This window comes from Telmatherina bonti (assembly GCF_933228915.1).
Source record: "Telmatherina bonti genome assembly, chromosome: 24".
Taxonomy (NCBI): Eukaryota; Metazoa; Chordata; class Actinopteri; order Atheriniformes; family Telmatherinidae; genus Telmatherina; species Telmatherina bonti.
In genome coordinates, this window is record NC_136633.1 from 19,744,471 (window position 1) to 19,762,293 (window position 17,823).

At 39.3% G+C, this 17,823-nt stretch overlaps 1 protein-coding gene across 1 annotated transcript in view; it reads left to right on the forward strand.

Annotated features, from left to right (window-relative positions):
• Positions 1-629: 629 nt before the first annotated feature.
• LOC306773988 (voltage-gated delayed rectifier potassium channel KCNH8-like) overlaps positions 630-17,823 on the forward strand; it is a gene marked incomplete at its 3' end in the record, with an annotated part of 50,857 nt that continues 33,663 nt past the window's right edge. The window contains exons 1-5 of the mRNA XM_079263949.1: positions 630-852; positions 15,390-15,623; positions 15,726-15,857; positions 17,107-17,252; positions 17,455-17,713. Coding sequence (XP_079120075.1) covers positions 777-852; positions 15,390-15,623; positions 15,726-15,857; positions 17,107-17,252; positions 17,455-17,713 — 847 coding nt within the window. The 5' untranslated portion in view covers positions 630-776. The remainder of the gene's footprint in view (positions 853-15,389; positions 15,624-15,725; positions 15,858-17,106; positions 17,253-17,454; positions 17,714-17,823) is intronic.

Genomic DNA, 17,823 nt, shown 5'->3' on the forward strand with positions numbered 1-17,823 from the left:
TTAGTTCATTTAGTTCAATAGCTTCACTCTCAAAAGCGAGAGTGAAATAACACCATTATATCAAATATGACACGGTTTTATCGAGTATTTATTCTACTTAATGTACAAGTGGGCAGTTTTTTTTTTTATTATCCTTTTTTAAAAAAAGATATTCTTGTCAATTCTGACAAAAATGCTCATTTTGTTCTTGGAGTGACAAATTTAGCAGCTTAAGTGTGAAACATGACAGTCAGTGTTTGCTTTAATTCATTAAATAGTCTGAGTAATCTCCTAAAGGAAAATACTGCGCTTTCATTTGCCGCTTTTTGCGCTTGTCTGGACATCAGAGGATGAGGGGGCCAGTCAGCTTGAATTTCAAACAGATAGAGAGAGAAAAGAGTGTTACCCACACCTCTAGAAAGGGAGAATGTTTGGAGTGTAAGAAGTGTTTATTGTGCTCGAGGAGAAGAGAGAAAAGAGAGGAGGAAAAGGGGGAGGAGAGAGGGATTGCATTGGAGCACATCCATGCGTAAATCTCACCATCCTCTCTGTGGTGCTTCCATCCTTCACCACTGTTGCCTCCAACGGGTCCTCTCTCCTCCTATGAGCCGGGATCACCTGTTTGGTGGTCCAGTTTTAGCACCGTGGAGTCCCGTTTGTCTCGACTCGGTGGCCTCCTCCAGGGATTAGGAGGAGCACCGGGGAGCTCTTCCAGATTTTTGCCGGGCTTCGTGTCCACCGCCGGGGAAAGTCATGGCTCTGAGCGCCGGGAGAGACGCGGCTCGACCCGCTCACGGATGCCGGTGATGCGGGGTCTGATCGCGCCTCAGAACACCTTCTTGGACACCATTGCCACGCGGTTTGATGGGACCCGTGAGTAAATGTTTCTGATTTATAAAAACAATATCAACAACAATGATAAATTTCTAGCGCGCATCAGTTCTTTTACGCTCCTTTCATCACTTGTGCATGAGTCTTAAATAGAACAATATCTGAACTCTGTGCTGTGTTGCATCCAAAGCGTCAACAAGAGCCTGCAGATAGTGACTGATGAATGAATTCTGGTGAATGAAGGCACAGACAAGCATCTTAAGTATTCATGAGGCTCCTGCCAGAGGATGAACAGTCATCACTGAGCCCGATGCAAAAATTAACAGGAAAGCTTTGTGTTTTGTTTTGGTTTTTTTTTGTTTGTTTGGTTTTTTTTTTTTTTTGTTTTTTTTTTTGTTTTTTTCATGGAAATATTATGTGGACTTATAATGTATTATTGTACGATTGCACAATTATGTACAATTGAGCCGAGGGCTCCCTGGTATTCACAAAATACTGCCAAATATGCATAGGAACAGTACTAAAAATGAAAAGTAGCTGCAAAGAAAGATGTTAAATGATTAAATGTAAAATTACCAGGGACAAAAGATGGAAGGAAAAAAAACGACTAAAGACAACATAAAATAATGCAAAATAATAGACAGACATTAAGTTGTCATCACTTGTCATGACACAGTTTTACCCGCATGAGGCATAACATAAGCAAAGAGGTTTAAATATCACCATTTAAAGATGTGAAAAACCCCAAACTGAGCTTTGAATGAGTGAAAATGGCACATGAAATGACTGAAATGTGGTAAGGCATTAAAAGACTGGGACAAAAACAGCAGGAACGTACAGAGAAGATGATCAAAGCCACAAAAATTAGACTTAAAGAAACAATATTTTATTCCAGTTTTGTCTTTTTTTTTTTTTTTTTTCGTCCCTTTAACTTTTTGTATAGAACAATTTTGGTACTTTTCAGTGTCTGGCTGTGCCCAAGCACTGGCTGTTTCATAAGCCACATAAGTACACAGATTTGTTGACTCAGTCAAAGTGATCATCAAATTTAAATCAAATGCACTGTTGTTACTTTATAGGAAAAATACATTGGGTTAATCATTCTCACTTTGCAAATATTTGGTTTCCCGACAGTATCTAATAATTAAATAATAATTAACCAATTTCTTGTTAGAGTACAGTGTTAATGAATGCAATGAGTCAGTGCTTTAATCATTTAAAGGTATTACTCTTAGCTGTCAACTGGCATCTAATGACTACCAATCAGTCCAAAAAGTCATGCTTCAATATGCCACAGCCTTTACTCTAAATTCAAACATTTCAATCAGTCACTTCATGGCAGGAATAAGATGAGGAAATGTAATTAAACTGGCTGCAAGGCTTCTAGTAACACCTTGATCATTCCTTCATTTACTGAAGCGACAGTTTCCCATACTATTTTATTATTTTAACTCTACACATCAATTCATGAGCAGAAAACCAATTATGAAGGTCATGCCCTTCTTTTAGAGAGAGCTTTGGGATCAAAAAATAAACCAAGACTTGTGTTTAAGCCATTATCTCGCCAGTTAATTGCATGGCTCAGTGCTTCCCAAAACACATTTTCAGTTAAACCTACATAAATACACCGTAATGCACATGAGGAATGGAATGATGGCACCTTGTGGTCTGCCTCTTTAGCACTGAGTGTGAAGACGTCGACTTAACCTAAATCGTCGGTGAGCAAGACGTTTCAAACAGTTACATCAGCTGCTAGATGAAAAAAAAAAGCGCATTTTCAAAGTAGCACCTGAAATCCTCTGGAACACTGGTATTAACTTTCTTTACATTACAATCATCTAAGTAGAACATTGTTTTTACATGAAAGAAGGAGAGATTTAAGCTGAACAAAGTGTCAGCATCTACGCATCGTTCAGTGGAAAAAAACACGAATAATAATAAATCTATCCGAGCCTCCAGTTATTGTTCACCCCCTCCACTCACCATCCACATCATTGAACTCACATTCTGTAAACCTGTAGAGAAATAGCTGTCACTCATCCAAACTGTTATTATTATAGCTTAAGACTGTTATATAACATCGTCCTGAAGGCGCATATTAACAGGCATGGAGGCGCTGTCAATGCAATCAGTGTGAGATCCATCTATTTTCTGAAAGGGAGCTTTGCATTACAGTAAATAAATGAGATAAACGTCGCTTGTGTTGGTTCCATTTCCCTTTCCTGCTGTAATATGCCTTGCAATAATCAGCAATCTTCTAATACTCACATGCAGGGTTGGGCTTTCTTTTCCTCTCAGTCCTCAGGAGAGAAAACTTTATGAAATAACACGGATTTAGCCTCAAAAGCAATTATTTTCACTCAAAGTTGAGAGCAGAGATTGAAAGCACTTGAACGTGACTTGTGATCGTCTGCTGGCCTGAGTGGAAATACACGCGGTCTGAAGGAGATCGATTAGACGCAGGAGTGTTTGGATAATCCCGCGCCACACCTGAAGAGTTGCTTCTCCTGGGAAACAAATGTGATATTAAAGCTCTGCTTTCATAAGACCCCCCCCCCCTCAAAGGGCATTCCTCTGCCATGCCTACTGGGGACTCCTGTCATTTGTTCTTTCCTCTTCCAGCTAATTGCTGGCTTTGATTACACAAGAATTATGAGAGCTAGAGCAAAACTCTTCACACATAATGCCCTCAGCAAGATGCCTTCAGGTATTTACCAGCATGCACTGGATGGAAGAACATAAACCATCCAGCAAGAGCAGGAGCCGGCTCGAATCGCTAACAATAGTCTGAGGCTTCCCCTCCTTACAGTCGGTTCAGTCAGTTTTCCATATGCCATGTTTTCAGATGCAGTACTGATCTACAGGGAATGGTGATTTAATGCTTCATAGTGAGTGTTTCTGATGTTGGGGGTTATAGTGGAAATGTCAGGCTTGGAATCAGACAGGCAACAGGTCGGGCTAGCTGATTGGCTGATGCCTGAGTTGCTGCGTTATTAGTTGGTGCTTACCTTTTATTTTAAGAATTATTTGCTTATTAAACAAAAACAGACCTTTAATTCAGTTTGGCAAGACAAGATGTCAAGAACATTCATTCATTCATTATCCTAACCGCTTCGTCCGATGAACGGTCGCGGGGAAGTTGGAGCCTATTCCAGATGACTTTGGGCGAAAGGCAGGGTACACCCTGGACAGCTCGCCAGTCCATCACATTGAATGTGAAATAAACACACATAAACACACACTGCCCGCTTCATCAGACCATACCAGTCTGTCATTTACATTTGTATTAAATTCTTTAAAACAAACAGTTCAACCATGTTAATATATAAAGTATAAACAAAATATTCATACACATAACAAGGTACACGGGCAAAATACATAATGCAAGTCTCCCTCCTCTTACATGCTAGAGGCACCTCTTCCCCTCTTATGTAACACAGAAAATGACCCCAAACCCAGTCAAACTGACTTTTTTTTTTTATCATTCAGCCTTGCTATCATTAACTATTAGCCCTTTACAGGGCACTCAATGAAATACCTTGAAATTAGACATTTTACCCTAAAATTGCCCCTCTGGTATGAATCAAGACCTCCATTCTGTTGTTACATTTAAAAAACCAAAAATTGTTTTATGCTGAAATTGAAAGAAAACAAAGTGATCAAAAATAGTCACTTGCTTGATAAAGGGTTAAAATGGCTTCTCTGCCATCAGCTTCATCCATTCACTCTTCCAGCAAAGAATGGTTCTAGCTGCTGTGATGAAGCGTGTCCGTGCCAAGCTGAGTTCTGCTTTAGATCTTCCTGATCTACGGCAGAGCCAGGAGGATTCCAGTGCATGTTTTCCAAACCATTTGCTCAGTTTTCCAACAGCTCCTTTCCAGCAAAAGTGCAGCCCCACATTGATTGTGAGAACCCTAACCCTAACCCAAGTCCAGTCTATGTAACCTTACCGGTGAATGAGAGTACCTAAATATAATTTTATGAAGTCCTTGATTTTTCCATGCATCCCCCTCATGGCCATATTAATCTCTCATTTCCACCATTTCCACACTGGGCATCCATTACCATATTGTAAATAGCAAGGCTGAGTGAGCTAAACAGATCGAGGCGATTTGCTCCATATGGACATGATAGCATCACACATCTGCTGCAGATTTGTCAGCTGCAACATCCACGATAAGAATCGCCCATTCCACCACATCCCAACAGTGCTCTACCGCAGTGGTTTCCAACCTACTTTCCTTGAGGACCCCCTTCATGCGCATACTAAAAAGCCATGGAAACCCCATCCCACCCTGTGCTGAAATCATTTTCAGTTTTAAGCTTTCAAAAGTGAGATTCTCCCTGTGAATACTATATTCTGTGTGAACCCTGTCTTTCATATAGCCTTACTTTTATTTCCTAAAATAGGGACAATGTGTGGACATCATTCACAATGGCTCTGAATGCGTCCCAGACCCGGGTTTGGAACTATGTACAACTCTATTGGATAGTTGGGACTGTGGAGGCCATTGCAATACCGTGAACTCATGGAGATTGGCGTTTAAATGATTAGCAATTGGCCTAACAAGCAGCCTGAAGTCTGCAAAGAAAATATCCTTCCTGCTGTCATACAACAAAGAACCTGAACTGCTGGTAGAAGACAGGATGGATCAGACCAGGCACGTTCTTCCAGTCTTTGATCGGATAGCTGACAGGAGAGGTATTCTGCTGCTGTCGCCCATCAGATTCAAAGTTTGATGGTACAGATAATATAGCAATGATACAGCTGAAATTATTGGTGATGATAGAGATAAACTTGGTTGAAACACCAACAATTATGCCACATTCAAATGAATTATTTCTCATTCTAATGCTTATGTCGACCCTGTTTACATGTCTGAAAGCACTGAGTTGCTGCCACGTTATTAGTGATTAGTTAATAGTGTGGTGGGCGTATGTAAATTCTGCCTTATTGTCCACAAGTGACCCAACAGTTGGTCCCCTACTGCTGAACCGCTCATGACATAAGGTTTGGAAAACATTGATTGAAACTTAACTTCAGAGAAATACTGTTTAATGCAAAAGAAACACCACATTCCCATGACAACACATCACGCAAAGGTCACACTGCCAGCTTAGGAAACTTTGCACATCCCAAAGTGATTTGGTGAGTACTTTATGCATGTAAAGTCAGTAATATGGGCTCCCGAGCAGGAAAGAAAGGATCGACAAAGACTAAAAAGCCGGAGATAGCAAACAATTGGTATAATGAGCCAATAAGCCAATAGCCTGGGCTGTCAGGATCTCATCTACCACTAAGGTCCCTTTAAAGCCCAAATGTTTCATGAAAATGGATTCAGTTTTTCTTGGTTCTAAAAAACGTTTCACCTCTCATCAAAGAGCTTCTTCAGCTAGAGGAGATGTTCTTCCTCCATCAGGGATCAGTCAAGTTCAAGACCTCCCAGTGGTTGTTCCTTATCTGCCTTTAATCCCCAGTCAAGAGCAACACTTATCCTCTGAGAAGAGCCTGGGCTGTTGGTTCCCTTTCAGAGCTTTACGACTGCTGCAGAATCAGATTTATCTTCACGGCCTCCTTTTATTCCCTTTTTTGCCACAGAAGACTGTGGGCTGATCCTACATTGTGGTCCTGCATCTGCACTCCTGCTGAGTGATGTCTTGAACATATTTACTTTGGTGAAATGCTCCCTGTTCTGAAATGTCTCCCATCACAGCGAGGATATCGGCGCGACGCTTTAAAAAGCCCCGACGACGTTCCAACCGGGATGCTTGAAGATTAGTTCCTCTGTGAACGAATGCATAAAGAGATGAATGAAGAAGTCTGAGACACTGTCGCTCCTGACTCCCAGCAGGCATGAAAAAAGAAAAAGGAAGAGAAATAAAAAACACAGCAGGGGAATTCTATTGAGGGGCATCTCCGACCTTATATAATAGCATAACTGTACAATCCTGCACATGGAGCGCTGCCAAGAAAGCACTGAGAGCTGCAGCAGAATTTTAAAAATGTGACTTAAATTAATCAAAGCGACACCAGGAAAGAAGGGTGTTGTTTAAGAATGTCTTCTTTCTGACCACTGCATTGTTTTGCTCCACTCTTTGGATATTTTTGATCTGTGTAATTTAATTAATGCTGAACACAAGACCTGTTCACTGACGCAGTTAGAAGGTTTCAAGGTACTATTACCAGCTGAGTGGGGCTTTATTTTCAGGTCAACAGCCAGGGTCTCCCATCTTTGCGTTACAACATTAATGCAGCAAGATGACCAAGAAGACTTCAGGAAATTCCTTTTATTTGTTTTTTACTCTGTAATAGAAGACCTGCACTGCTTTCTACTCCTTTTAACTCAGTTTATATCATAAAAACTAATTAAAAAAAACAGACTTTAGTTCAATAACACTGGAATATTATAATATCTGCTTTCAGGTTGACTCTAAGTCTTACTGTATTTTGATTTAATGTGATTTTGTTTGGCATTTTGTTTTGTTTAAAGCAGTATTTTACTTATTTAGTGCTTGGTAGGTTAAAAAAAATTAAGACAGCTGCTTTGTCGTTGTGTGCAGATTTATAAGTGACCTCTGTTTCCCTCTTGTATAACTGTTTGTTCTGTGTGTGTTTACTATGTTAGATGCTATGACAAAGTTCTGTTTGTCTAAAACAATGGGATGGTGATGTGGGTGTAAATGCAGGCAGACTATGTTGGAAGGGAAATAAAGCAAACAGAGGAGCCAACGTGTTGGACTCAGCTCGGAGTAAGTGCAGTCTGTTCTGTGTAATGGTATTCTAATTAAAAAAACATTTGTCCCAGCAGCCGGAAGGTTATCATCTAGCTGTGACAAATGTTTCAAGTAGCACTACTCAGGCGCCAGACGCACAACTCACAGCTGGGTGGGATCAGTGTTTGGCCCTCAGTGTCCATTTTAAGATAGAAATATTACACCTCAAAACTGCTAAAAAAAAAAAATCACAAAACACATTTATTTTAAGGATAAACTGTGGATTCTTCACCCTGAACCAATTTGTCAGCTAATTATTGCTTTGTAATGTTCTGCTTTTAGTTGTTTTCAATGCAAAGATGAAACACATTCGTCCCCATATGTTTACATCTCCGATGTCACTCCTAACATGTGATATTCTGAAGCTTTATTTAAGGATTTGCCTTCAACAAGCAGGCTACTGATTAAAAGCCCATACATGCTCGCTCACGTACATAAACAGGGACCTCCTTTTCAAACGCATCACACATCGCCGCCCTCATACATCGGTTTGTGTTTTACGTTGCCATTGTTAAGTCAAGTCATCCAGCAGTGGGCAGAACTGACTTCTGGGCTTTGACATCGGTTCATAGTGAAAACGCTCCTCTATAAAGTAATTTAAAACAGCAGGAAATCACTAAAATAAGTAAAAAATAAAGTTGTTTTTATCTGGCACTTTCTGTATCGTCTTCTTCCTGTTCCTGTTCTTCTTCTTTTTGTTTTTTTTTCCTTTCGCTGGTTGCGTGTCAGCTATGCAACTCAACACTGCCCCAGTGGTCTCCACTGGTATTGCTCACTGGTATTGCTAAGCCCCTTGAAAAGAGACTAAATTATGTGTGCATATGACGCAGGAGACGGACAAAACTATCCATCCGTCTGTGTGTCTGTCTTCTGCATCAAGTATGAATGGACCTTAAGGAAGTTTTTCTGCAGAGAAACCTAAAAGAACGAAATGCTTCATGAGATGACATGATGCTCCCTGATTGGCCTTCAGAATCTCCCGTCGTGTGTCATAAGTCATAGTTTTCAAATGTTTAAACTCACACAGAAGATCACTGGGGAACTCAATCAGACAGGAATTTAAAACTCTAGTAGTTAGCTATAGCTGATACCACTTTGCTGGGAATGAAGAGCAGGAACAGAGATGGTGGAGATGCATGGGTCTATCAGCATGTCAGCTTCCAAATAAGAGTTAAGACGACAAGATGATAACATGAGTGTATTACTTCCATGTAATAACACAAGTTTAAAAACTGAGCAAGAGTCAAAGAATCGTTCTAACTTAGCACAAAAAATAAAAACCAATATGCGATTGGTGGATCATTTTGTTGCAATAACTGGAAATGAAGCTTTTTGTTATTTGCAGAGAAGTTGAGAGGAGTTTTTCATGAGTGCAACTCACACACTCAACTCTGCTGCTCATCCCACTAAAGCATTTCCTTCACAAATCACTTAAAAATAAACAGGCTCTCCACCAGTAAAAGATTTGATGCCCAGAAGCATTATTACAACAAAAATCCCAACTTTGTGCTAAATTCATTTGCAAGTTAGTAAAACATGCAGCCAAAAAGACGTTTTTGTGTTTAATAACTTGCCTGAAGAATAGTTGAGCTGATATGAATACATTAACAAACACCAGAGTTATTCTAACATTACAAAGGAATTCATAGTTAATTTGTCATCTTTGTCTTCACATTTACAGTATTTTTAATTAGCTGCTGGTCGGATAGCACTCGAGTTCTTACACATTTGGAAAACAAGAAAATGAAACAGATGAGAGGCTTCATGGCAGCAGAGTTTTGTGAGTGTTTGTCAGGATGAAAGCTCTGGGCGATAACATTTTGAAGCTGATGGGGAATGAAAACGTGTTTCCAGTTAAAGTCCAGGAAACACCTCAGAGAGCCACTCTTGTTGCAGGGATCAACTGGCTGTCAGTGTTCATTTCTTTATTGTTTTTAAGGTTTGTCCCTGTTTTTGTTTTTTTTTCTGTTTTATTGGCTCAGGCTGTCAGTCGTAATGTAATGGTACAAACGAATGGGAAATAGCAGCAGAATGACTTGATTTACAGTTTTAAATTATTCCTCCAAAGTGTGAATTTTATTTGTTACCAAAAATTGATGACAGTGACTTATTTCTGAATGCTTCCCAGATGAGTATTAAATGCCATGTTCTTAAAATGTTTAGCTTACATTGTGTATGGTTATATCTGTAGAGTTGCTGTCAGTGTTATCAGTACCAGGACATATCGGGGTTCCCTGAGCTGCTCAGGGCTGAACCTGAGTGCTTCTGCAGCGCAGATCTCATGCTATTACACCTGGACCGGAGTGTGGATGTGACAGAACTGCTTAGTGCCTGGGGGAATGTGCAGAGACTAAATAAAACAAAGGAAAATATGATGGTGGCATGAAGCCAGCAGGAAAATGATACAGCCCAAGAACTCTGACCAGATCACAGCTCTGGGGGAAAATGGCCATGTAACTATGAGGGCGATCGCTATGTGTGTGCTGAGGCAGAAAATATTACACAATCAAGTGCAAAGATGTGATTCAGCCCTTCATCTTTTATATTTTTATGATATTTCAAGCGGCAAAGCTTGGGCTCGGCTCAGTTCTGCCAGCGTATCAACATGTTCTGTTATGTCAGTGAAACTGTTGTAATTATGCTCATAAAAAGAGACTGTAGTCGTTTTGGCCACACACTCTGTGAACATAAGGTTGGGGCCTGTTTTATGGCATGCGCTAAGCTCCTTTGTTCCAATTATTAGACTGAGAATGGGGATTCCTCCACTGGAGAACAGCAAAGCTAAACTGGGAATTGACAGAAGAATTAAGGTTTAACACGTCATGTAACAAAGCCACAAACTTTTAACATCCATACAAACAGGAAGAGAACAATTCCACTGCAGACGCGGATTATGTCGGTGGGCTTGCTTTTCATTAGTCTTGTGAAATGCTAAAGACACCCTGTGGAGTTTGTGACCACTATTAATGCTGAGGCTCGCTGTTTCTATCAGTATATGTGTGTGTGTGTGTGTTTCATGCACATGTACAAGAATTTACATGCATGAGTGCACACTTGATGAGCATTGCTGCTGACAAGGAGCTCCACTGATTCACATTTATTTGAGTAAAAAGAAGGAAAAGGATTACGTAAGAATGAGTCAAGAAAAATGTTTTTTTTTGTTTGTTTTTTTTTTAAGGGGTGAAGCAACCTGCTCCTTACCTGCAGTGTCTACTGCAGCTTTCGCTTGTCTGAATTATAGGGAATAACAAAAAAAAGAACCAACGTACCAACATGTGTACATTTGTAGGGCATCCTATTCCAATGTTTCATTAAAATTTGGGGTGGGAAAATCGAATTGAAAAATCGAAAAAAAAAAAAAAAAAAAAAAAAAAAAACGGGATTTTTTTTGCTTTTAAAATCGATTTTTTGTTTAAAAAAATTTTTTTTTCAAACAAATAAAAATAATCCATTATAAAATTTTTGGCATTTTTCTTGATTTTCTTGATATATTTACTTGTCATCTTGGGCATTATAGCAGCAGAATGATGGTCTGCCTACTGTGTTGTTTTTTTCTAATTGAAATCAAGAAAAATGACAAGCAAAAAAACACATTTTATACATTTATTTTGTTTTTAATCTGCAAAAATCAGCAATATCAAAGAATTGTGAGAATCGCAATTTAACATTAATCGGCACCCAAAAAAATCGAAATCGAATCGAATCGAAACAAAACATATCATCACAGCCCTAGTAAAAATCCTGGGTATTTATGGTGTACATACATTTCTATACTTCAGTTAGCACAATTATTAAGTTAGTCATTTTTCTTTTTATTATGGCAACATTTTGCACAGCTGCAACTCAAATTACCTCATGCAAAAAAAACCAAAACAAACATTGATCCTTTCCTGCAATCTTCCGCTGTGCTAGCTTAGACTGACACGTTCCAATAAGACTTATCAATCCAGGTGTTTTTCCTCCAAAGCAAGTGGTGGAAATATATTTTAAAAGTTACTTCAAATTCACTTGATATTTTGATGGATCAGAGCTATGATGATGGTGAATTGAGGCTTGTTGGGCATTTATCACCATCGCCACCTTGGCACCATCACACATGGAATCAGAAAATACAGAAATGGGCAAAGAGGTGGCGCTGAAAAGGGGTTTTGAGCGTAGGGGTGGATGATAGACATCTGTCAGACCCCATGATGTCTGTAGCTAAGAGCTAACTTAGCTAACCTGGAGCTATCTGAAGCTAACCAGCTAGGCAAGCTAAAGCTTGTTCCACCCTCCACAAGAAGCGAGAACTTTGTTAATGCTCTCAAGGCCACAAGAGCAAGAAAAATATGCTTTTACGTCTGGTTTGTTAATCCTCTACGAGAAGCTTCATCAGTAACAAGGCGGGGAACACCGCAAGCGATGTCTGCTTTTATGTGCAATGAACCTTCTTTTATATTCAACAAGGAACTGCGTCCATGGCAGATTAGGTTTTGCAAATCAATGAGTCCGTGTGTTTAAATGCCACATGTTGTATAAATATCCATACTTTTTCACCACCTTGATCAGCTGTTTTATTGAAACAACACATTTTACCTGCATCAACAAAAATGCAGACTTTCTGCTTCAATTCTTTCCATGTTAACGACGCCCACCGCTAATGTCAAACCAATCACAACGTACAAGAATATAAACACTTTTGTGTTCGCTACCATTTCTCATGAGCTGCATTCAAACTTTCTATCCAAACGCAAAGAAAATTTCCTTCAAATATTGTTCACGAGTCTGTCTAAATCTGTTAGCGAAAATTTCTCCTTCGCCGAGACAATCCATCCCATCTCGCAGGTGGGATTTCAGGTGTGGCATGTCAAGATACTGAATGGACTGCATGGTTATTGCACAGGTGTGGTTTATGCTGGCAACAATAAAAGGCCACGGGCGCCTGAGACCCCTTGTCTAAGGGGATTGACTCCCTTTTGGAGCCACGCCCCATGATGAGGGCTGAACCGCAATCTTTTGCCCTTCTGCATATGTTTCACTTCAAACCTCTGGAAGCTGCTACTTGGTCATTAAAAAAAAAAAATTAAAAAAAGATCCAAAGTTTAAGTTCAATCCATAAAACATAAGGGAACATCTTCAGATACGTGCCCAGATTTGTGATTTCTTATACTGAAAAGCATAAAAGTGACAGTTTTTTTTACATTTTCTTACATCATTAGTACATTTTCAGTACTAATGATTTTCACCTTTTCCCGTCTTTTTTAACCTTAAATGAAAATCCTTCCATTGTTCTCTTGAAACATATAGACTCACTGCACTTTAATATTCATAATTTCCTCTATTCTGCCAGTTAATCATCTGAAAAGTGCAGGGCTGCTTTTTTCTCAGGAAAAGCGATTCATCAAATCCTATTATATACTGTCACACTCCTTCAAGTTGCCTGTGTCATACTAATACCGGAAATCATGAAGAGCTTCCCCCTCCTGCTGCATCATTCAGTGGCTTGAACAATCGGGTGTTGTTTCAGCCATTTCTGGATCACCTTAGCACACCTGCTAAAGATGACAGCAAGGAGTTGACACTGCATTTGCTGCTGTCAGAGCGAATTAATCAGGTTTCATACGCGTAGCACACCATCACATTTGTGCTGCTTGTACATTCTACCTATATTTGGATCATTTTGTTAGTAAGTAAGTTATTGAGTTCCAATAATGGTTTCTTCATTCACATGAACTGACCTTATTGATCATCTATTGTAATTGACTATAGAACATAACTAAGCTGCTATCTGTGGCCACAAAACCCAAATCTCTCCTACTTTTTTTCTACCTCATTGTATTGAGAAAGAATCAAGAAACTATGAAAATGTAGCAATCATAATGTCACCCAGTGGAATCCCAGAATAGCCACTCTGACCAGTACTAACCGTAATGGAAGTAAAGACAAAGAAATGTCTTACTATCTACTGTATTTATTATAATATAGCTTATAGCAGTTGTGGCTTGTAATCACAACCCAGGTGTTTTTGCACTCCCTGTGTCTTTTGTTATGATTTATTTATTACTTTAAACACAGCATTAATATTATTTTGTCAGTTGTTAATGCTAATGTACATCCTCATCATACTACCTCAGAGGATATGTATCGTCCTATGAACCTCCAGCCCTAGGAGGCGGTTCACACTGGTGTTTTGATGAAACCTGACATAACCATATACACTCAACATCCTTTATTAATGCCCAAATCATGGAATTTCATTGTCCCCATTTAATTTTCATGCCGACTCACTTCTCAGCGTCTCTGCTAATCTCTCCCACTCAGTTTCCCCCTCTTATTCAATCATTTTCTTGCCTGTTCTCGTGTCCTTTATTGCTCACATTCTTCAAAGTGAGAGCTCCAGCCCTCCAGATTCATTTATGTACGGACTTTAATAATGTCATTGGACGGACTGTCTTGGCTGCGTGAATAACTTATCATACCAGACTCAGTCATTATAACTTAATCAAGATTTTTCTTATTACTTAGCCTATCAAACTATTTGTCAGAGCTCCAGCTCATATCACTGCCTTACGGCCAGTTTCTTTCTGCTTACATGACTTGTTGTCTTTCAGTTTTGGCTCATCAATTTCATTGATAAATTCAAAATATGATTAATTTCACACATACAGTTTGTGTAATTAACAAAACAGTGGGAAGGGTCCAACAGCAAATCTCGCCAATGGGGTAGTTATTGTATTAAACACTAATCTTTTTATGTTTTCTTTAAATCTCTGGCTTGTTTTCTTTAAGAAACTTCAATTTCTCACCTGAAAAAAACTCATGAAAATGTTCCCTAAAGTACGTGCACTTAATATAGTTTTTCTGCAGAGTGCCAGTGAATTTTATTAAATGGATTCCATAAATATATAATCATTTGACCACAGAGTTACATGTTTATGCCAACGTGTAATTCTCCAACAACCTTTTCTGGTCTGATAACAGCAGCTAGCTAACTAACTGCTAAGCTAACAACTGTTGTCGTAGCTAAAACTAGCTCAACAATCTGAAAATGAGTGGCCTTTTCATTTTTATTTTTACATCCCATTTGTTATTGACAAAGGAATTCATGGCTGAAACACAATTAAAATGTAAGCAGTGCAAAGACTTCTTGGATTAAGTTCTAAGAATAATGATGCTAGCTTAGATTTGTGCTTTAACAAACAGACTATAGTGTCCACAGATGATATTGACATCGCCACTCTGAACACATTTATTTTTGTTTGTTTCTAGAAAATATGAATTATTTTTCAAGTCTATGCACATGAAGTCAACCCTTATCTGTCTTAGCCTTGTACATAGGAGTATATGTGTTGACAATATCAACCTACTTTTTACTCTTTCTTTTTGTAAAGCTGCTGTAGAGTACGTATAAAATAAAAGAACAGAGAAAAGGAGAAATACATAAGACATTTACGGTACATGAAGCAGCAGTTGCATTAATTTCTCACATAGGACAGTTCCTTCATAGTTGGAATGAAAATGTTGTAGACTAGACCACTGAGCCAGAGAGGGACGGACATGGGGAAAAACGAGTCACATGTGAATAATGTGCTCTGTGAATTATTATGAAATTCTGGGGAAACTGTAGACCATTACACCTTTGTTGAATAAATGGACATGCTGTAAAACTCGTGCTTTACAACTGCAGCAAATTCATCTTGTTGCTTTATTGGTACCAGCAAGGAAGCAGGCATCTCTTTTAAAGGCCACTTGTGTCATTTTCATCATGCTCCATCTCTGTTTCTTGTGTCTGTCCTCATTTACTTTCCCATCTTTCCCCCTCACAGACAGCAACTTTGTCCTTGGGAACGCTCAGGTCCAATCTCTGTACCCCATAGTCTACTGCTCCGATGGATTCTGTGAGCTGACGGGCTTTGCCCGTGGCGAGCTGATGCAGAAAAGCTGCATGTGCCACTTCCTGTATGGCAGCGAGACCAGTGATCGCCTCACTTCACAGATGCAAAAAGCTCTGGATGAACGCAGTGAATTCAAGACTGAGATCATTCTGTACAAGAAGAGTGGTAAGACACTGCTGCAGGTCGCTGTCAAACGGAATCATATTCATTGCATGAGTAATCTTTTCGCACAACTTGACATGTTTGTATTGTGATCTTTCTGAAAAGGCTCCAAGTTCTGGTGTCTGTTGGACATAGTTCCCATCAAGAATGAGAAGAGTGAGGTGGTTCTGTTCCTGGTGTCACATAAAGATATTACAGAAAATAAGGATTTGGACCATGGCAATGAATCTGACACTGGTGAGAAAAACTGCTCTATAATTCACATAAAATGATTCAGTGGTGCCCTGAGAAATAACTATGAGGGGAATTTGGTTGCAGTAAATAAAAAAGACCCCCTCTTGCTTTCTTTCTCTCTCTCTCTCTCTCTCTCTCTCTGTTTTTTTAGCAGTTCATTCCACTCTGCAAAACTGGTGGCAGTCATTTGTCATGCACTGCAAGGCTTGGTTTTTATTTGTCCTTCCAGATTTGCTGATCAGTTATTGCATCAACAATAAAAAAAAATCATAATCCAATCAAAAATGATGAGGCATTTTTCTTGTAAATTTTGTTCTTATACGAAATTTGTAACAAATATTGACATAATTGTGGTTTTGCTTATTTTTCTCGCAATATAAACTAAGTGACTTCAGTCCTCATGGGAAACTAAATTATAAATGGGTACATCATCAGATGTCTGTTTCTTTAAATAAATGAGCATGTGTATGTGTCCTCGCTAATTTTATCCCTGGCAATACACCAGTACAATACACCTTATGTTGTAGGAGTTCATTTTATCTTGCCTCAACTAATATGTTAGAATTACATTATAAGTGGGCTTTCGTAGCTGTAAAGAACGGTGATAACACACCGTGGAGCTGCATGGAAAAGTCTGATTAGAGGTTCTATTATGATGAATAGCTGAGTTTTCAATATTTCAAACAAAATCAAGTCATTGCTTTTGTTTGGAAAAGTTTTCCCTTTGCAAGATGTTTCAGCATCACTCTGATTTGCTAAGGCTAAACCATATTATTATTTATTAACACTCTGACTCTTCAAACTTAGTTCTGGGAGACTCCGAGTGGCTGCATTGTAATTTGACGATTAAACTAATTAATCCCTTTAAAGCGGTGGAATACAGGAAGACATCACTGCAATTCCACATGGCTGTTTGCTCCGTTTGCCACAAGAAAACAAAGAAAAAAGAAACCTAACATGGATTTCACAGACTCTGGAGAGGTTGTGCATACTTGGGCTTTCTGCTGCAGGCGGTGGCACAGAAAAAGCTTTTACTTGTAGAGGGAAAGATGGAGGAATTTTCTAGCTTTTGAAAGACAGATCTTGCTTTTGCCTTTTGGAAATCCAGCTTTTTTTTTTTTTTTTCACAAATGTAATATCCATTAAGCGTCACGGCATGACCAAACTTTTACATTTCAGTATATTTGCACGTTGTAAAACAGCTTCTGCCACCTGCCTGCATTTTTCCAATATTGGGCGCCTTTGTTTTCAGATGAGGAAACCGGACTGGAGATCCACCAGGTCAGTCGGCCTCCTGGGTGCAACATGGAGAGGCGACGCAGTCGGGCCGTCCTCTACCAGCTGTCTGGACATCTGCAGAAACAGGATAAGAGCAAGAGCAAGCTGAAGATCAACAATGTGAGACATTTTATTTGTAAAAGGAGATCTCTGTGTTTACTGAACACTTAGTTTCCATACGCTGATATCACAGCTCCACAACCAGCACCATTAATAAAACATTTATAATGGCTGGTGGAGATCAGCTCCCAAATTAATGAGGCAAACGTATAAATCTGATCTGGTTTATGCGTTTTCATTATTAATGCTTCTGTGTTTCCAGAGCGTTCTTGGAGCCAACGCTAACCCGGTCCCAGAGTATAAAGTGGCTGACGTCCAAAAGTCTCGTTTCATCCTCCTTCACTATGGTGCGTTCAAGGCCGGCTGGGATTGGCTGATTTTGTTGGCCACCTTTTACGTAGCCATCACTGTTCCCTACAACGTCTGCTTCACCGCTGTGGAGATAAGAGAGGACGGAGGCTCTGCGGCTCGAAATCCACCAAGTGTCAGTGATATTTTGGTGGAGATACTGTTTATCATCGGTGAGCTGCTTCCAATAAGATTTATTGCTTTTTTTTTTTCTTTTTTTGTGCTTTAAACTTTCCTATTAATCCCTGCTTGCTATTAATATCTTCTCCATTTAGAAGGAACT